The sequence below is a fragment of the Loa loa genome, assembly GCF_000183805.2.
Source record: "Loa loa unplaced genomic scaffold supercont3.212, whole genome shotgun sequence".
NCBI classification, from domain to species: Eukaryota; Metazoa; Nematoda; class Chromadorea; order Rhabditida; family Onchocercidae; genus Loa; species Loa loa.
The window spans coordinates 77,811-99,019 of record NW_018108392.1 but is presented as its reverse complement, the minus strand read 5'-3'; the positions used below and the strand labels follow the sequence as shown (position 1 = coordinate 99,019).

General features: G+C 30.0%; 4 protein-coding genes and 2 non-coding genes across 6 annotated transcripts; 3 read left to right on the top strand and 3 right to left on the bottom strand.

The window, feature by feature from the left end:
- Positions 1-3,994: 3,994 nt before the first annotated feature.
- On the bottom strand, positions 3,995-6,683 carry LOAG_01961 (hypothetical protein; the record flags this gene model as incomplete). Its single annotated transcript, XM_003137499.1, has 5 exons — positions 3,995-4,187; positions 4,340-4,448; positions 5,116-5,277; positions 6,037-6,164; positions 6,505-6,683. The coding sequence occupies 5 exons, from the start codon at positions 6,681-6,683 to the stop codon at positions 3,995-3,997; spliced, it is 771 nt and encodes a 256-aa protein (XP_003137547.1).
- Positions 6,684-9,130: 2,447 nt separating this feature from the next.
- Positions 9,131-13,267, top strand: LOAG_01960 (hydroxymethylglutaryl-CoA reductase). Its single transcript, XM_003137498.2, has 12 exons — positions 9,131-9,333; positions 9,610-9,784; positions 9,959-10,124; positions 10,214-10,372; positions 10,471-10,556; positions 11,074-11,145; positions 11,336-11,440; positions 11,777-11,884; positions 11,993-12,197; positions 12,289-12,441; positions 12,598-12,749; positions 13,005-13,267. The coding sequence occupies exons 1-12, from the start codon at positions 9,144-9,146 to the stop codon at positions 13,180-13,182; spliced, it is 1,749 nt and encodes a 582-aa protein (XP_003137546.1). The 5' UTR covers positions 9,131-9,143; the 3' UTR covers positions 13,183-13,267.
- Positions 13,268-13,580: 313 nt separating this feature from the next.
- On the bottom strand, positions 13,581-15,035 carry LOAG_01959 (hypothetical protein; the record flags this gene model as incomplete). The annotated part of the gene is made up of 3 exons (XM_003137497.2): positions 13,581-14,187; positions 14,571-14,727; positions 15,007-15,035. The coding sequence occupies 3 exons, from the start codon at positions 15,033-15,035 to the stop codon at positions 13,969-13,971; spliced, it is 405 nt and encodes a 134-aa protein (XP_003137545.1). The 3' UTR covers positions 13,581-13,968.
- A 3,064-nt stretch (positions 15,036-18,099) lies between these two features.
- Positions 18,100-18,181, top strand: LOAG_20069. The gene has a single exon. It is a non-coding gene; the product is annotated as a tRNA-Ser (tRNA).
- Positions 18,182-18,319: 138 nt separating this feature from the next.
- LOAG_20068 lies at positions 18,320-18,401 on the top strand. Its single transcript has one exon. It is a non-coding gene; the product is annotated as a tRNA-Ser (tRNA).
- Positions 18,402-19,145: 744 nt separating this feature from the next.
- Positions 19,146-20,968, bottom strand: LOAG_01958 (hypothetical protein; the record flags this gene model as incomplete). Its single annotated transcript, XM_003137496.2, has 5 exons — positions 20,855-20,968; positions 20,525-20,700; positions 19,931-20,053; positions 19,529-19,741; positions 19,146-19,424 (listed from the first exon to the last, which is right to left on the bottom strand). The coding sequence occupies exons 1-5, from the start codon at positions 20,928-20,930 to the stop codon at positions 19,146-19,148; spliced, it is 867 nt and encodes a 288-aa protein (XP_003137544.1). The 5' UTR covers positions 20,931-20,968.
- Between the last annotated feature and the right edge of the window lie 241 nt (positions 20,969-21,209).

The following is a 21,209-nucleotide window of genomic DNA, read 5'->3' as shown; positions in this document are numbered from 1 at the left end:
ACTCGGTTAACCACGAAAGCAATATATGGAACAATACAATATGATCAAAGCTCCCAGTTCAACGCCGATGGTCAAATGCTTCTTACAGGTAAAATCTCTATCCTGAATTGATGATCTGAACATTTTCAAACTCCTTTAATACCAACCGTGTACTCCAAGGCTCAATAATTCAGTACATTATAAAACAACGATGAAAAACAAATTGGATAGAGAGCCCCCACTACAGAAAAACTCTTAAGGACATATAGTAGATGGAAACTAGCAAAACAGCTAAGGTTGATGGAATTTCATCTGAGGTCTAAAAGCATGAATACCTATGCATGCTCAATGCTTAATTCCATGAGATCATTGTATGTTGCTGGGAAAAGAATGAACTACTATCAGATCTTCATGATGCAGTCATCATCAATCTGTACAAGAAAAGGAGGCTTGAGCTATAACTCTGCTCTTCACTGTTAGTAAAATTCTTGCAAGAATACTTTTAAACATATTGGTATTGTTATCGTAAAACTTTTACCTGGAAATCAAGATGCTTATCAGAGCCAATAATATACTGGACATGGTATTTATTCTCAGAGAATTGCAAAAGAAATTTAGCAAAACAAAACAAAGAAATCTATACAATCCTCGTAAACTTCATCAAAGCTTTTGGTACTGTAAGTAGAAAATATCCGTGGTAGGTCATGGAACGATTTCGTAATCTGTCATCGTGTTACAGGGAGGATCAACTTGATCAAACCATATATGGCCGATCAAACCATATATGGCCGATGCATACCCCAAAGCTTTCCCAATAATTAATGGTGGGAAAGAAGATTGCATTCTAGCATCAACTCTGTTCATGATGTTCTTCAGCATGATGTTTCAAAGAGTTATGGTAGACCGTTTAGTATCGTATCGATGAAAGCTTGTTTAATCGAAAACAACTGAAGGCCTAAAACTAAAACCCTAAATTACTGTAATATATACAAAAATATATACAAAAGTATATAGACTAAATTGATAATCATTAGAAACAATTAAACCAGCATAAAATTTAGTAAGTTTTATGTAATGGCTGGGAATACTACGACAAATCCATTGACATGAAAATAATTTAAAATGTGGATTGATGCCATACTGTAAATTGACGATATAATATATATACGGTAAATTGAAAATGTAAATTGACGCCATACTCACGTTAATATTGAAGGGCAATATTGATAGAAGTGATATATTTAAATGTGTTATGTTCGAAGAAATTTTGCATAATTCATCCATAATACACATTCGCATACATCAAATGGCTGTCGTATTAAAATGAAATGTAATTAATCAATCTAAATTAAAATTGAAAAATAAAAAATATCCTTGCCGAAATTTAGACAAGCCATTCAAAAACAATATTAGTTGTATGTTTTTATTTTTAAAACAAAAAGTGAAATAGCCATTTATGCTAGATTGTTCGGAAAAAAATGACTAGAAGAAATTTCATCTTATTCAAAATAACTTATTCGTAGATTTAGTAATAACTTTTTTCAACTCTTTTTTTATTGCTTTATAAAATTTTGATGACAAAGAAAATGAAATGACTTTTCATTTGGAACTTTTTGTATTAATTAACTAACTATTTCAAATTATAATTAATGAAAATTTTATTATTCGTCATATTTATTTTGCAAAGAATTTAAGGAATATATTCAAAATTCTTTTTTAGAAAAGAAGTGGGAAAATCTTTTTCAGATATACAAACATTCCATTGCAATCATTTTTTTTTTTAGGATCACATTTTTTTCAATTTTTTCTTTTTTTTGGTATTCAAGCAAAAAAAAAGAAATGTAATAAACAAAAAGTGGAAACTGAAAATGTATTATTAATATATGACTGAGAAAGAGTTAAAAAACTTTTTAAAACTTTTATCTTTCTTTCGATGCTTTTAGAATTTCAATCAGTTTTTTTTTTTTAATTTCATTTTATTACAGCTTTTTTTGTATGATTCGCCTTTTTCGATAATTAGGTCCTATCCTGTTTTTTCCAAAAAATTTTTTTTTTCAAATTATATTTATATTACATCGAAATTATATTCCATCCGTATTGTATACAATATATGTTGTGTCATGTTTACATTATATTCTCTTCCTGGTTAAATTATCTCTTAGCAAGGAAAAAAAATCTGCAAAATAATTATGCAAAATTTCTCGTAATTTTATCGAAATAAAATAAAAGTTTGGAAATAATCAAATTCGCTTGTTTTTATATATTTGCCATAAATTTTTAGCAGGTAAAAATTGTTGATAACAGATATCTGAATAGTTTTTTTTTCTTTTCTCGAAGCTGAAAAGTATCATTAAAACGATATTATGAATGGGTCTATGAAGATATGCAAAAATTTATGATAGATAAGATTTGATATCAAAAAATTAAAACTTTGAAGAAAGCACAAATTGTTTAATTAATTCAATTTAAAATCCGAACTACAGAAATTTATTTATAGAAAAAGTGAATAAAATTTCTCGTTCTCCTCATTTCAAATTAAAATAATTGAGCAGTTCGTATAGCATATGAATAACAATAAAAATTAAGCTGGTGGTTTATATAATGTTTAATAGCCTGGCAAATAAAGTTTTTTTTTCAATTTCTTTTAATGAACATTAGCAAATGTGCTTTTCAAGTAATTTCAATTTGAGAAATGCTAGTAAAGTTGGTAATCAAGACATCTTATCTTATCAGTAATGATGACAACTTAGTCTATAGCTTACTTAATCAACCGTAATGAAAATAGTTGTAAATTTATAATAAATTCCAAATACATATTCAACATTGTTGAAAAGATGGAAAGTTGTCAACAAGCAAAAATATAAATGCATAAAATTATTAAGTGAACAAATTGTACTAAAGTGGGAATACTTTAAAGGAATAAATTAGTTTCAGTGGATGAATAATTTAAGTATTTCATTTAGTATTATCATATTGGAAGAGGTAAAATAGGGAAAAATCCCTTTCCTTTCTCTGTGATATGTTTTTATTATTTGCTAATATTAAAATGGATTACAATAATAATACAATACCATATATTCAAAAAATTTCACTCATATTTTGTCATAATTTTATCGGTTCAGAATTTTTTGTTTTTAGAAATGCAATAATTTGGACTTGAGATAATGTAGTATATAACTAATTAATTGTCGTGCAAAATAATCATAAAGAAAATTTATGATTCGAATTATTTCATTTGACCTGCAGATAATAAGTGTTTAAGAGAGCAATAATAGTTTTGCATTCAAATTCAGAACTATGAATTTCAAATAAATAGTCAATAAGCAGTTTAATAAAAGGTCAACTTGTTGCACAGTGTAAATAATATCGTGGATCCACATATTAATTCTTTTTTTTATTCCTTACATTTATTTACTGTCATTTGATGTGACAATTGTATGAAGTGAAATTCTTTTATAAAATTGTCATAAACGAGATGCGGTTAAAACTTGGATAACGTGATCAATATTGCGTCGTCAAAAGGTCATGTTTTGCTTATTCTCTATTTGCTGTAACAGCAGTAACTACAAGTTGTATGTTGTACGATAAATTACCGTGTAGTGATAGTATGTTGATGGTAAATGTTAATGATTTGCTTGATTATTTGATAGCACCACTAACTGGCATTAATAAAATAAAAGCTTTATGAGCTATTTTAAAATGCTAACAAAAATACACATGATTGTGATATTCATAAACATGGAAATCGTTAAATTTTGCATGAAATTCAGATTGAATTTGAAAATAATGGATAAATTTAAAGTGATGTATATTTCATTAATAATATTGGTGGATATGAAATTCATTTGATTTTTTAGTGAAATTAAAAATGATTGTTTTGCTTATAGCTTTTATTATGAATGATATGAAAAATTGGTAAAAAGTAACAAATGAAAATGGAAAAAAATTAATTAACAAAACAATGAAAAAAAATATTATTTGAACAGTTGATCATTTTGAATTTATATTTATAGTTTCATATAGTAGCATGTTGCAATTGATTAAGGCAAATAGCAATTGTTCGAGCATTTAATTCCGTTTCCTCAACCGGTTCTGCGTTTTCTACAACCGGTAACATAGCTGCAGGATAGAGTATTCGCGGATCATCGGATATATCTGGTGGTGCTGGTGCGAGATCTTCCAATGAAACGATTCTTTTGCGACTTTCGCTGGAAAAAAAAGCGATACTAAAAAACTACTTTGTCGGAAGATATGCAAATATTAACTGAAAATTGATACAATCATTAAATATATTTCGCCAAAAATGTTTATCAGTAATAATTAAGAATTAAATAATTGAATAGATTGTTAAAATGCAAACGTTCTCTTGCAGCAAAAGAATGTAATAATTATGCATAATGTTGAACAAATATGTGCTATAAATGGTGAAAAACGTAGAATTTCACGTCCCACAGCTCCATCAACAAGTTCTGTTAAAGTATGTTATGTACATGAATTAATTAATTAGTAAATAATTAAGTCGAATAAGATTGTACAAATTTTTGAACTTAACAAATTTTTTACAAATATAAATTCAACAAAGTAAAGAAATCAATATATTATGTAAAAATCAATACTGTTTAATCATATTTCTTAAAGAACAAACTTATAATATATCATTTTATTTGGAAATCGAAAGTATCATATATGAAGAATAAATTATTTGATGATAATAACTCAATTCTTGGTATTTTTGAACAATTTCTTAATTATTATTAAAACTTTTTCGCGCAGTTTTCTTATTCCTTCTACTATTTTCAGTAATGTATTGTATAATGTATTATGCCATGAATATGAAATTAATTGGTAAATAATTAAACCAGTAACTAATTAAATCAAAATTGATGAAGTTTCCCATACATTTCCCATGCTAGTTGCATTATTTTTTTCTTTTTTTTATAATTACGCAAATACGTACGTTTAAACTAAACTTTAAATAAGTATTCTAATTTTTTTTCCTGCCATTCTTTTTCTTTACTTATTTCATTGATCAACATTTTATAATATTTCATTCATTATCATTCATTAATATAATTTGAAATAATAATAAAATATTTGATATTATAATGAAATATTAATATTATAATGAAATATTACCAGTACAAAATTCTCCTGTATATTGTAAAATACAATTGCATTTCAAATATTTCAAAAGTGGTGCATTAGGAAATGTATCAATTGTACAACCACCATAAAGACATGGATTCATAACATTACGGTATGATGTTAGATCACGTTCTTCATCACAATCTTGCACATCTATAATAAATTATTGTATTTCAATCAATTTGATAAATTACTGAGTGATATTTTTTGGTAAATAATTTTAATTTTATCAATTTTAAGTCAATAACTTTTAATAATTACAAGTTAAAGTTTTGCACACATAAAGTAATTCTTCGTTGCATTACTCCCCATAAAATTATTTATAGATAAATTGTAAAATTTCAAATTAGCTCAAATCTTAAATTTTTCCAAAATAATTTTTTTAAATTTTGATATTAAGAGTGATTCTTTAATTACATCAGACAATCATGAATGATCATAATTAAAGTGTAAATGTGAAGATTGGTTTCATCATTCTAGCATCTTATCAGTTATTAGTAATCAGTCGAAAGTAATTGATAAGTATTACAATTTGTAATTCTTTCATCCATTTGGCTTATCCAATTAAGATTGTTTGTTGATAAGTACATGTACGTGATATATCGTGTACTTATCTGTCTTCCATGTATGAAACTATGTATATTTTAGTATTTCTTATAGATGAATTATTCTATTAAAATTAAAATTATTCATGTACAATGTCTCTTGGTGATAACAGTTTTGTATCTTATATTAGCCAATGACAACTAGCGAACGATATATTGACCAACGACGACTGAATGCTCTAATTATTTTTTAATTTCAATTTTTGTCACAGAAGAGAATATCGACTTTCAAAATTCAAAGATTCGATTTTTGATCAAATAATTTAAATTCTTGTTTTATTATTTGTCATTATTTCATAACACTTACAAAGATTAATTCGTGAAACCCATTCGACGCTTTCAGTTAAACCTACGTGACAATCATAGATACCTTCGTTTTCCTTTTGTGCCGTATAAAGAATAAGGTGGCCATCTGTTTTATTGAAGGAGAATCGACTTAAAATACGAAATAAATTTTAAAAATATGTGCAAAAGTGGAGAAAATTACGAGAAAAAAAGTTTTCGTATAATGAAGAGGCCAATGATTAAGGCTAGTGAATTGAAAAGTATAAAAGATGGAATTTTTAATCATTAAATTTTTAAAAAATATAAACAATCAACCTCAAAAGGTAGCAAATATGAGATCAAAAGAATATAATTTGAAGAAAATTTTGCAAGATATAACCATTAAATATAAAATAGTAAATGTTTTAAAATCTTTGAAATTAAATTTCTCAAAAATAATTTTTGTCCGGCATAGAAATTGTCACTAATATGTTTCTTGTTATCGAATTACCTGTTATAATTATCGAGAGGTATACTACGTTGTTCCTGAACATCACGAAATACCCATTTTATTCTTTTATTCTGGCTGTCATAATTAACTCCAGCTGAACTCCAAGATACACAATTGAGTATGATATGATGTCCCATCGGTACGTAACGTGTTATCTCGTCAGTTTTCACGATTGGCATCGAAGTATTCACGTCATTCACAAATACAGATTGTGGTTCTGTGATGGAAAATTGGGAAAAAAAAAGATAAAAATGAAGGTATAAAAAAAGGTGAAAGAAAAAAAAAGCCTCACTCCCTGCGGGTCGTACTGAGCGCCGACGACCCCTGAAAATGGCCAGCATGGAGTGGAGGGATCGAAGCTTGGCGAGGCTACAGGGAAGGCCAGCATTAGTGCTCTATACGGCTGTGGCAAAGATCGAACTAGGTGTTATTTTCAAGAAAGGGCTTATATTAAGCCCTTCCCTGATAATGTTATTAGGGCCTATTTTCAGAGGATGATTTGTTTTTGGGAAAACACAGATGTGATACTCTCTGATATTACAATATCTGATTGCTTAAGTTGCTATAACTATAATATACTTAGAAATGTGATTATATGAATTATAATAAAATATTTTTGGTATAGCAAATGATAGGATCAATAATTATAATTTAAACAACAATAATGGTAATTTAAACAACGATAATGATAATTTAAGTAACAATAATGGTAATTTAAACAACAATAATGGTAATTCTTGCAGTTGTATTTTGTGCTCAATTTTATTTCAAAATTATTAATTATTTTAAACGAAATCATTCAGATGGATAGCATGATGATTTAAACTGAAGAAACTGCTTAATACTAAAAGTTAAGTTTAGATTAACTGATATATTAGATGTAAAACTTTCTGTGTGGAAGATTACAACATTATAAAAAATTTTAGTATTTCATACTTTTTGGAAAATTTATGCGAAATTTTTTTTGCATTTCAAAGAAGAAACTGATAAGTGTACAGATTTTTGCGAAAAAGAAAAAAATGACAAAAATGTATTGATTTATTAATTATGACTATCTTTAATTAATTAAGGATAGTTTAAAAAATCATAAATTAATTTCTGATCAATAATTCCAGTTGAGTATTTGCTACTAAATAAATAATTTATGAAAACGATATAAAGCTAATAGACTATCATTTATATTTACAGAATGTTATATCGAAAAGTTCGCTAAAAAGGAATCTTTAGTGACTTTTCAATCATATGTGTCTTTCAAAAGAGTACCTGTATTCATAATATATTATCAGAGATTTTAGTAAATGTAAATTTTGTTTTTAATTTTTTAAAAGTGTTAACTATTTTTAAATATTTTTAAACTATTGTAAAATCAATAGAAGGTAAGACGTAATCGTACCAAAAACGATATCATTAAACGATTCACAAATTGTTGTAAGAATGAAAACCACTGATAAGTGCCACATATTCATGCAACATTTAAATGATTTGGAATTAAATTTTCAATTATTTCTTTTTGTATAACCGATATCGGCATATTTACATATAGCGTACAAATATGTAAAAAAATCGAAATTAAATGCTTGAAAGCTTAAAAATAAAATAATTCAAAAAGTTTGTTAATATGTTAACTAATAATTTGTTAATATATTGACTTGATAACTTCATGAAATGAATCAGTTAATTTTAATATTTCGTTACAAATCAATGTTTAAGGATCATACCAGACAATTCAATCTTAAGTTTAAATAAATATTTTTATTCTATATTTAAACAAATATTTTAATGTTCTAAATTTGGTTGGCTAAATTTTTATAATCTTTTTGCCAAGAATTTTAAATGGTGGTGTCAAGTCGATGTTATCACTTCACTAATTCCTAATACTTATACCGTAACGCTTCAATTAAATAGAAAGTTGCAACAACGAAAATACGGTCTTGCAACGATCTTCGGAATGCCGTCAGCATTGTTTCCCAGTTAGGTTGAGGCGCGCATTGCGCGAGGTTATCGTGGTTACGCGATTTCGTAAAAGGTCTCAACTTTTTCCGCTCCGGATCGTATCATCATGTTATATCAGAAATGGAGTATTTCCATATGATATCTTGGAGGTGTGATGACTTTTTCCGACTTAAACAGTCTCATCAGTGTATTGAAAATCTGTATTCTTCGCCCCATATTCTGAAGTTTCGGATTGAACGATCTCATATTTAGCTTGCTTTTTGTCGGTGTTCTTTTTGTCTTCCAAATTCGATTGATCGGTATCATTTTATCAGTAATGTGGTTCACTTCTTGCTAAATCTAAAAAATTCCGGATAAAGTTGTCTTTAATAATAATGTAATGAAAAAATGAGGTTTTCTTTTTTCTTGTAGTACTTTTTTCTTATAGTTTCTTTTTTCCTATAGTAGTTTCTTATAGTATTTGAGTATTTCTTACAGTATTCTTTTTTCTTACAGTATCCTGAGAGTCTCAGTTCTTAGATGTTAAAGAATCCATTCTTTGTACTTATACATTGTCAAGATTTTCCAGCGGATTACTTATTTATTCACTTTGACTTCTTTGTTTGTATTCTTAATTTATTTCGTTTCTTTCTGTTAGCAGCAATTTGAATCAAAAAAATTTCGCCAGAATATTTTCAAGATATAGAATGGCAAAATGTCCAAGAGGAGATTTCGTAATTGATGAAGTATGGCTTGCGAAAAAGATAAATGATGTAATCGTTGATAAGGACGATCAGTGGCGAATCAAATTGTTCAATGATATCATATCTGAGATAGGCGAAAATTTCAAGTACAAAACAATTTTCACAGTTGGACCGGCAAAAACACCTACGGAAGGTATATCCAATTATTGCTAAGACGATGAAATAGCGTGATTGCTATTCTAATAAGATAGGATCTCTCAAATATTGTTTCTCATGATATTAAAAAGAAAAAGTTATTTTCCATCAGAGTGAGTGCAAAGGTTATTTTGAATTGAATGACATACACGGTTTTTTTACACGGTGGTGTGAAAAAGTGCTCTCAAGAGACTAAAATGATTAAATACTATTCGTAATGATGCCCCAGCATTTCTGGCTAATATCTATCATCTTGATAACTTTTCTATTTTAGATGTCGATAGTCGGGCGGTAACACAGAGAAGTAGTGATTTAGGGAACAAATTAACAGTTTCAAGAAATCCGAAAGAGAATGAAAAAAGCGATACAAATGATGAAACGACATCAACGTTAATCCGAAACTTGAAGTTAGGTAAAGCGACGGATAATTGCGCATCATTAAATGACAGGTATGTCACAAGTTTTCTGAAATTATTTGATTTTAGCAGAGTCGATAGTGACACATCTGCTTTTGTGGGACTTTGTATGTTCAGCCTAAAAAGGACTAATGACACTAACCGTTAATGTTTAAATTATTCAGTACTAGATTATTGGTCAGGAAAAGATTACCTTTTTCCTTGCAGGGAAATATTGCAGCTATTAAATTTTGGGCATTTAAAACAACGAGATCTAGAACAAAAATTAAGTAACGACTTTTTCCGTGCTGTTTCATTGCGAAGGTCACATTTCTGTGAGACCGCTAATATATCACTCCAGAATCTGCCGTTTCAGCAGTATGACTACAGTTATGTAAGTGCCCTTTTGTTACCAAGACTCTTTTGTCATTCATAATTTCTTTTCTTTTCTTTAAAAAGTTCAATCGAATTGTTATGTTGTAGGTGAACGGATCATGCTGCGAAAATGTCATTGGTTATGTTCCGGTACCGACGGGAATTGTTGGGCCGTTATTGATGAATGGACGTAAATATTTTGTACCAATGTCTACAACGGAAGGTGCTCTTATCGCTAGTACCAACCGTGGTTGTCGTGCAGTTTTCGTGAGTTAATTAACTTGAAAAAATTTCTGAAAATGTCGAGGGTATTTGTGTTACATTTTTTTAAATTGATTTCAAGTGAAACAAATGATTCATCGCAGGAATCTGGTGGTATCACGGTTCGTATATATAGGGATGGAATGACGCGTGCGCCTGTTGTTCAGTTTGCAAATGTCGCCAGAACGCTGTAAGCTTATGAGATCTTAGTGATCTTGGTGACTATAAAGATCAGTGATCAGTTCTGTTTTCATAGCAGGTCGTCAAAGATGCAGCGGTGATGCATTGTTATAATACATTGCTTATCCACGCGATGATTACTGACCTTAGATTATTTGCGAGAGAGATCGTTAACTTATTCTCCGTGTAATCCTTTTAAGCGGTGTAACGCATTGCAAAAATGACATTCTCTTGACCATGAATTAAAAAGAAGACTTTGGCCTCTTTCATATCTTTTTTCATTATTGTAGGATTAATTGAATTTTATGAAAAGAGCATTTATGCCAAATCCTTAAATATAATTCCTTGCAACTGTAGATTGCACTTCATTTGTTCCCATACTGGTTGCAGTCCTGCACTTCTCTCCGTTTTGGCTTTCATGATAAGTTTCGGAGTAGAACACTAAATCGTTCAGTGAGTTGCTCTTTATCCCTCATTTTAAATGATCTGATTTAAATTTAGACATAATTACTTTTGAAATATTTTAGTGAGATGAAGGATTTCCTAGATTCACCAGCTGGCTTCGAGGAAATCAAGACTGTTTTTGACTCGACAAGCAGGTGCAGTCTAAACTATTATATACTGTGCGAAGGACAGATTAAATTAAATATGACGAATGTTTGATATCTTCCATTCGAACGTATGACCTGTCAATTGCACTTGTCATTCTTCAGACTTGCTCCAGTAGGAAATTGAAGCAGTAGTTTATTCTGTTTGGAAGACCGGCGAAGAATTTCTTGTTGTTTGCAGTTTTGCGAGGTTACGACGAGTGGAGGTAGATATCACTGGTCGTTTGTTATTTATAAGATTTGAAGCTGAAACAGGTGATGCAATGGGAATGAATATGGTTTCGAAGTGATTTTTTTGTACTTTTCCTCTTCCATTTTTGAAAGACTGAAAGTAATCAAAATCTCCCTTGTTTTTTGTTTTTCACCTCACGTAATCCAATAACAATTCACCTCCCAAATTTATATTGTTGACGATTTTACCTCAACCTTTTTGATTGTGCCATTCGTTCTGTGTGGTCGATCATACCAATCTCTCTCATTATCTCAGCTGTTTTTTCATTGATAATCGGTGTCTCTCATTGATTCCGCTACCCTCTATTATCTACGAATATTTTGTTAGGCATCCTGCTTTGTGAATGATAATTTCTATTGAAAAAATAATGTGCTATATTTAATGTTACAGAGGTGCAAATGTAGTATTATCATATTTAAAAGAGAAATATCCCGAAATGGAGGTATTGTCGTTATCTGGTAATTACTGTGTGGACAAGAAGGCTAGCGCAATTAATTGGTTACTTTTTATACCTACCACTCTCTCGTGCTCTTTTGCTTTTCTGTAAGTTTCATTGTTAATTTTTCTTTCTACTACGATCTAGCTAATGATTCTTAGATTTTGCAGGATTAAGGGACGCGGGAAATCGATGGTTGCCGAAGCAACAATTCCAGCTGCAGTGGTGCAAACTGTCCTTAAAACTACTGTTGATGCACTGGTGCGATTAGGACAAGCAAAATTGTTGATTGGTTCTTCCCTGGCTGGTACAATTGGTGGTTGGAATGCACATGCAGCTAATGTTGTTGCAGCCATATTTATTGCGACTGGACAGGTTTCGTTTATAGACTCATGACCCTTAATTTTTCTTATTACTTTCCATACCACTAAAGTATTTTGCTAATCAGCACATTTTGGAGTTATAGGATGTTGCTCAGGTTGTGTCTAGTAGTATGTGTTTAACGACAATGGAAAAAACCGAGCTTGGTGATTTGTATATTTCGTGCAACATGCGTTGTCTTGAGGTTGGAACTGTTGGAGGTGGTACTATATTACCAGCTCAAAATGCATGCTTGCAGGTTTCTTGAAAATTCCCATAATCTTTGGATTCTTAAATACTTATTTAGTGACTTCAGAGATATTTTCGTTGATCATGAAATAGTAAGAGGTCTGAAAATCTCAGAAATGGTGCTTGCATCTGTGCATGATCAAAACAATAAGTACATGTTATTAAGATAATGGGTTGTGGGACACCAACCTCAGTCCCAGGCGAATGTGCCACGCGTTTGGCAGAAATTATTTGTTCAACAGTGCTGGCGGGTGAATTATCCCTTCTTGCAGCTCAGTGCTCGAATGATCTCGTTAAAAGTCACATTAGGCTTAACAGGTTATGATTTTTATCTTCCTGGCTAGACTTAGACATGAAAGCCCAATTTTCCAATAATTTTACTTTTTACATTTACATTACATTTTACTAGGTGCCTTCCTGTTACCTAAGATTCAAAAGGAAAGATATTTCTTGTCATAACACCTTGAGATGCCGAAATAGCCTTGGCATTTCGCACAATCTGTCGTTCGTCATTAATCACTGGCCGAAATTGTGTTCTGAGTTCGAATAGTTAGGTTATTTTGAATGCTTAAGGTCTACTAAATGTTTGTTGACGTCCGCGGGTTCTGCACCTAATTTTCGACGTGAATCAAGCGCAGTAACTTGCGATAGCGATGGACAGAAGAAAGTGAGGGTAGAAATCTCATTTCGAGAACATCCGGTGACAGAGAAGCCTGTTAAATTTGAAATGCAATGTTCTAATATTTTGTGATACATAGTTTTGAAATGAGTTCTTCTGCTGTATGGAGATTTTTGATATGAAGCTTTGACTTATATTTGTTGCAGAGTTGAGAAACTATTGAATGAAAAAGTCTTTAGATTTATAATTTTAATTCGATCAGATGATTCTGAAAATGAACTAATTGAGAAATTTCAATTTAAAACTTTGTTCGGATGTTAAAAGATAGTTGTAAAGTTTCTTAGAAGTTTTTTTCCTTAAAAATTTCTTTATACTCAGAAATGCATTAGGCTTGCACGACTAGGACCACTACAATAAGTTATAAATTAACTTTGATATAAAGTAACTTTGCAAGGTAACACATTTTGTGAATTTCAGTGTTGTGATGACCAAATCAAGTACTTGTTTAGTATGTTGAAAAGCAAGATATGATTTAAAATAAAGAAAAAAGAAAAGGGGGATATGTAAGAAAAGGAAAAAAACTAGTGTGACCAAAGGTCATTGAACATGCAGAATATGTCCGAGCAGTTAGGCATTTGTAGCATATGGTGTTGTTTGTTTTGTCGACTTCTAAACCATATCTAATCACTACTTTCATTGTAACTCTTATAAATTTATGCATAATTAATCATTTATTATTGCACTATATATTACTATTCGAATAACAATTCAGCAAGTTAGATAACCACAACTTTTGCTTCGTCAAATGACTCCTTTGTTTATTGTTTGTTAGCTATTGAAATTTAGATATAACTCATTTTGAATTCACTATTATTATTCGCAATACTGACGGCTTTTTGGAAAATTTCCAAACTCAGATCAGCAGTGTAACAATAGCAATTTTGGTATATTTTCCAGTGGTTGTAAACGTTCTGTAGCTCCGGCTGCGGTCACTGATTGTTGTGGTACTGTGGGTATAGCTTCCATTCGCTCATCGGTTGATGATACTGATGGATGGCGAATCTCAAAGGTTTTTGAAAATGAGAAACCGGTTTTGGCTGAACGTCTAATGAAGTCGCAACATTTCAGTTGACAAATCTGCAATTGTTTGAAGATTCAAAATTTTGGTTAGCTCTAGGTCCCAATTTCAGAAATGTTATCAGACTTAGGAAGATATGTTTTTGTTTTTATATATGATTGTAATAATTTTGTAATACTATTCAATCAATAACATTAGAAACAGCGAATTTATTGAATATCGTCAAGTTTATATTCAAATGATAATATCAATACATTTTTACTGATATGATCGAAACTATAGGGAATATATTTATGAAATTTGTAAATTAGTTAACGCTAAAAGTTAGATAATGGATCAAGATTTCTGACAATTACATTCTCAAAAAAAGATGTTTTTATGAAGAAGGATTTACCGTTCTTATATTCTTATTATTGAATAATTGATAAAAATGAGTACATACCAAGACGTGAAACCATGTAATAACAAATAAGATGATTAAGATAATAAGTAAAATAAGTGAAATAGCACGATTTTCCTTTTCTTTCTGTTGCAAATGAAACACTGCTAAAGGGATAAGTGCTGCCGATAAAAAACTGAATAATATTAAGCATAAAATCCTGCAAATGGTTCATTCATTTAATGATTCACTTTTCCTCTCATGCAATTAACTATCTACTAGTTTAATTTCAATGTGTCCGTCTGTGTATATGCGTATATGTGTATATATATGTATGTATATTTGGCATATGTATATAGAAAATCTGCAAAATTTTTCATCCCTGTGAATTAATTTTTTTTGCAAAAGAAAAGTGTAGATGTAATTTATATATTAAAATATTCAAGTGAAAGGTAACAGGCGTAAAATGAAAGAGGAGAAAAGCGTTTTTCGAACAAACCTAAGAATAATATGTGGAATAATTAGCATCCAATTATTAGCTTTTAAGCCATAAAACATTATGTTTATTGAAACGATTTGAGCAATAGACCATATGATCCATGTAATATTCGGATAGCATATAATGTTACGGACATAATTGGTAATGCGGAAAAAGGAAAATTCATTTTTCAGAAAATCTTGAAAAGTTTAAAGTTTAGGGGAGTGTGTGTTTCATTTACTTATTTTATTTGTTTTTGAATAAATGACATCATTTTGTATGAAATGCGAAATTGTAGAACGACAATTGCATTATTTTTAGTTTGTCTTTTAATTACTTTACATTCATACAGAAAGGAATCAATGATTAAATGAAAAACAAAAATGTTTCATTTGTTCGAATACTTTTTCTGTCATTATCGTAGAATAACAAAGACAAAAAAAATTTAGATTTTGAATTGTTGAATTGAATAATTTCGAAATATTCTAATAAATATCGGCATGTTTTAAAGGAAATACTAAACCATCCTTTTAAAATAAAATAAAAAAGGAAGTTGCGTCACGAACCTTCCAAGTTGTTGCTGACTTCCCGATGAAGTATCATTTGCATAGAACTCTGTTTCAGGGTTCTGCTCATTGCATTGTTTTGATTTTAAATCAGGAAGGACTGAAATCAAATTTCTGTTTCTTGAAATTTCAATAATTAAATGATAATAAAATTCCAGAAAAAAAGACTTAATAATATTTCGTTTTATTTCCATGTAATTTTCAAGCAGCTAAAAAAAAGGCGAAATCTCTTAATCAAGTTTATTATTATAAATTCTCGTTAAAATTTTAAATTAGCAATAAGAAATCAGCTAATAATTTTTTTCTTTTGCTCAAAATTATTATAGACTGAAATGCTTAATGCTCCCCATAAAAAGCAAAATCCTCCAATCAATCTTTCCCAATAAGAATTATATTTACAAGTAACATATTTATGCGTTTCATTCATATGCTTAGATTAAATGCTCATTACAAAACTTTGTAAATTAAAATGATTGTTAGGTTTGGTTTATTTGCTTATCAAGCATGTAATGCATCATCTAATCATTGAAAATAATCAACCATTCATAAAAAAGCAACCTTTTTGTTCTCTTATATTATTTAGCATAATCATCATTAACTAATCTACTTTTAGTTTAAATGAAGATTTTTTTTAAAGCAATGCTACGTATTATGATTAGCATCATTCGATCATAAAGTTTTTTAGATGAATTATAAAATGGAACACCTGCTATAATTAGAAAGCATATGAGAATGATTTCCATGATACCAAATAGTAATGTAAAGTTTTTGACATGAAAACCGCATGAATAATATTTTTTATCGTTAGGATTGAAATTATGTGGTAAATTCATAGTTTGATATTTCAATATTCCACTTTTTTCTAAAGGAATTCAAGTTAAAAATTATCGACCAAAGATTGAAATATATACAATTCGCCGAAAATTTTCGTATAATAAGTTCAAGAACTGCTGTTGTCTTTTGATTTAATATCAAAAAATTCTAAGGCTAATTGGAAAGTGTTGAGAGTTTTAAGTTACACTAATCAGTGAGGAGTAATTGGAAATTCTGAAGTTTTCTGAATATCATATTTGGTATGAGAGATCAGTTATAACATACTATTTACAACTATGCACACTTTTATAGTATGCTTAGATGAAAGCTTCAATTGCTTTAAAAAAATGAAGGTTGTCAAAAAAGTACCGAAGTGATAAAATGAATGGCAAATAAATGTTTTGTATTCAAAAGATATGCAACTTGCAGGGAATTAAGGTATCTGAAAAATTCTTAATTTAAAAATTTCGAATAATCTTGACAAAATTGAATTTTGAAAAAAACATAAAATTTCATCCAAATCTATGGCAAACAAGCTATATGAAGGATTATTGATGATCACTGTGTAATAAATACTCTCAAATCACTTTTATAATTTTAAAAAAAAAGAAAAAAGCAAACTAGAAAAATTAAAGGATTGCATATTTAGTTGTTATTCCAAAAAAGAGAAAAAAAAAACTAAAATAAAAAAGTCAGTTAAGAAATATTTTAATGAATAATTTTAAAAAATGCTATGCTAAGAGAACGTATAAGGAAAATAAAAGTAACCATCCGATTATTACCATAGCAACGCGTGATACTTTATTAAAAGCATAACTGAGTAATATATAAGCATAGATATGGAATGAAACAAATTTCGGCCGTTTATTTTACTTAAACTTATTGTGTTAGTAAAATTCATCATAATTATCAAGTAATTAATTCAGTCCAGACATCCTGATGATTTCAATAGAGATTATTTTAACTAAATTTATTTTAAATGTGATTTGATTTGAAAATTTCCAAACAAATATTCTTGTACAAAAAAAACGAAGGTTTGATAATGGTTGATAAATGATAAACAATGAGTGATAATATTAGAGGTGGAAATGAATTAATGAATGATAATATTAGAGATGGAAATGAATTAAGCATATAAGAGGAGTTATAATGCTATCATGTCACACCTATGCAAATATGATTACTGCTTTCATACACTAATGATTATCTATCGGATTAGATTTTAAAAAAAAGTCACGTATCCAAATTATGATAAAGGATAAATCTCTGTATTAATATCATTACCTCTTTTCTTTCTACCAAATAGTGTTAAGTTAAGGAAGAAAAGAAATTTCGGAGAACTATAAATTTTAAAAAGAAAGATGTAAGAAATACATATAAAAACAATGACTATTTTCGCGAACAGAAGTTGATATTATTGATTCTATAGTCTTTTCAACTTGATCATTATCTTTTCTACTAATTAAATTAGTGAATATCCTAATAGAACATTTGTCATGATTAGTTATTAATATGTGCAACTGAAATAATTTCAGAAATTCAATCCCAAACACTTCCACAAATTTCAACCGGAATGGTTTCATTTAATTTAACGTGAAATAACTCCATGAGCTTGTTAACTTGTTGCAATTGCTCAAACTAATTGACTTTAGTTTATCTCAAAGCATTCAACTTGAAAACTTCTTACTGTCAATATATGGATCAAATTTGGTTGATTAAGGAACCAGTTTACAATGCAGCGATGTCCGAGTGGTTAAGGAGTTGGACTTGAAATCCAATGGGCTTTGCCCGCGCAGGTTCGAACCCTGCTCGCTGCGTACGCATTAGTTTTTCAAAACATGAAATAACATATGATGGAAATTTACCGGTATGGAATGATAAATGGTAACAATAATTTACAGACTGAAATCATTTTAAAAAAATTTTACTATTGAACTTTGGAGATCACTTTACGTGCAGCGATGTCCGAGTGGTTAAGGAGTTGGACTTGAAATCCAATGGGCTTTGCCCGCGCAGGTTCGAACCCTGCTCGCTGCGGTCGAGCTTTTGGCAGTTGCTACAGTGATCATCTATAGCATTTGTTGTTCCCATCTAAATTTTCAGATTTCCTTGTGTTTATTCTACTTCTCCCCGATAAATTCAGTACTGTACTATGATCTGCATTTTCAGATTTGAGGATTCTCAACAACTGCACCGAAATTTAAAAGCAGATATATTTTGAGATATCTTGAAGTATGAATACTATATTTTTTCCTGAAATATGTAACATTCCCTTCTCAAATTCCTTCTGGACACTGCCACAGTTTTTAGTCGACTAAAATCCAAATTCGTCGAAATTGGAAGAGCACTTATTTTTGTAATTGGCTTTTATCATTTATCAAAATGAAAACTGAGGAGCAAAAAAAGTAGTGGCTTCCTTATCGTAGTGCATCAGTTGAATATTTGGAACGCACAACATAAAATATACAATAAAAAGGAAAATAAAATCTAAAAGAGGTGCAAAAATGATTGTCGAAATTAAAAAGTTCCTCTAGTTATAAAAATCCTCAAAATTTAAGTCCACTGAGAATGCAAAAATGATAGCCGGGCTTTGACATATAAGGCAAATAATTCAACAGAAGTCCTAAATTTAAACGTGTTCAATAATGTTACAGTTTCAATAATATCTAAGACATATCGATACCACCTCTGTTTCAGAGGTGGTATCGATATGTCTTAGATAACTTAGAAAATGGGCGAAAGTTCATGATAACATATTGCAAATTAGGAAAACAGAAAATATTAATTTGAAGAGAATATGAAATCTAATGCCTCGCTATCGTCCATCATAACATCGACGTCATCTTCGGGCTTTCCTGAATCCTCATCTTGAACAAACGATTTTGATCTGAACGGCATACTGCTTGTTGTCTCAGTACAAACTGGTGGACCGTCATTCTTTGCAACTGAATCAAAGACATTCAACTGGTTCATTCGTTTCTCACGTTGCACACGGAGTTCTTGCGCACGACGTTTATTTTTTTCAATACGTTGTAACTGCTCCCATGATAATTTCGATACCTTGAAACAAATATACGCAAATATATACACCATCTTAATGATTTTCCGTTTTCACGGTGTGAAATTCTAAAATTGAAAATATATGAGTGAAATCTCTCACGTACAGGGAATTTAGAAGGTGAAGTTGCTTGATACGATGTAACAGGCGCAGATGGCAAATTGTCGGGAATTTCAAACAGATCTGTGTCATCCAGTAACATATCAGTGAACTGCTCATTTTTTCCTTTAACAGCCATTTGTACATCCTCTTCATTTTCTTTGTTTGCGAAGTCTTCATCAGTCAAAGGCATATCAAGTCGCATTTTTGTCAACATTGTCTAAAATGAATAACATCGGACTGAAAAGAGGTACTCTCCTGAAAGATTTTTCATATAAATCATGATACACTGCAATTTTCTCCCCAACAGCTGAAAATTGAGAAACAAATATTGACAATCATCAGTGGAAGGATAGCCTCTCCAAAAAAAGACCATACTGAATTTTTTTACAAGGAATTGATAACTCACTTTTATCATTCTTTTATCACTCAGGGATTCCACACGAGCCACAAAATCTTCAAATGTCATTTTAGGACACAGTAGGTGTCCCCAATGTTCTATTCCGTTTATCATTGCAAGCAAATCATCATACTAAAAAGGAGGAAAAACAGAAATCTTCTAATCGCTTCTGCTTGACATAACTGACATGTAACTGAATTAAAAATTTCATCATTTTCAACTAATGAGATGACATACAAAAATCAGCAAAAAATTTATGCCAATGTGCATAGCATCTGTATATATAACTTATCCTATGTTATGTCATTTAACATAACACAGTTATGTGAAACGTTAAATTGCACATTACTCAGATTCAACATATATTATTGGATTCAAGAGGTTAAAAGGTCATTTCTAATGTTGAGGCAAGTGATTTATTAAGGTCATTTTCAATTTAATAAGGCAAGTGATTTATTCATTATGAGTTATTGATAAACTGATCTTAAGCTAGTTTCTTGATTTCTCAAATATTGCCTAAGTCTATCATGGAATTTCTAGCGAGTGAATCATAGCAGAAGGCTGTGTAGAAAACAACTACAGGATGAAAGGACCAAGACCAACTGGATTTTTATTCTTCGGCATATAACTATCGAAACTTCGTTTCAATTCGAGGAAACCATTTGACCCACAAAGTTCAATATCTCGCAATTTTGGATTCCTCACAGTACGTTGCTTACGAATCTTCCGTTCATCTTTCTTCAGTAGGTCGTTCAAAATTTGTTCCTCGGAAGGTTTTGCTGAAAGTAGATAATGTGAAATGCTTGTTATTTGCTTTTAACAAATCAATCCTCAGAAGATTAAATTGTACTGCAACTTCATTTCTACATCAAATAATATGTTGGCATAAAATTAATAAATAACGATAAAACAAAATATATGATGATAATCGACCATTTTTGCCAGTCTTCTCGTGTTCCTTTCCATCATCTTCAGCAAACAATGTTTCGGAATCGTATTCAATATCCATCAATCTGTATATACATTAGCAAAGTACTACACCTAAAAAGATCAATCTGGTATATATGCTAACGAAATACTATGCCTGCGAACATCAGCAATATATACACTTTCAACAAGCAAAGAACCGCACTTAAAAAGATTTAAGATTTCTATGAATTAAAAAAAAAATTTCTGGAGTTTTTTTGAAAAAAAATTTTACTAATTCAGAAAATACCATGACAGACGCATAGTTGGTAGATGCATAGATATACATGTGAAGTTCAAGAAATGTGTGAATTAGTTATAG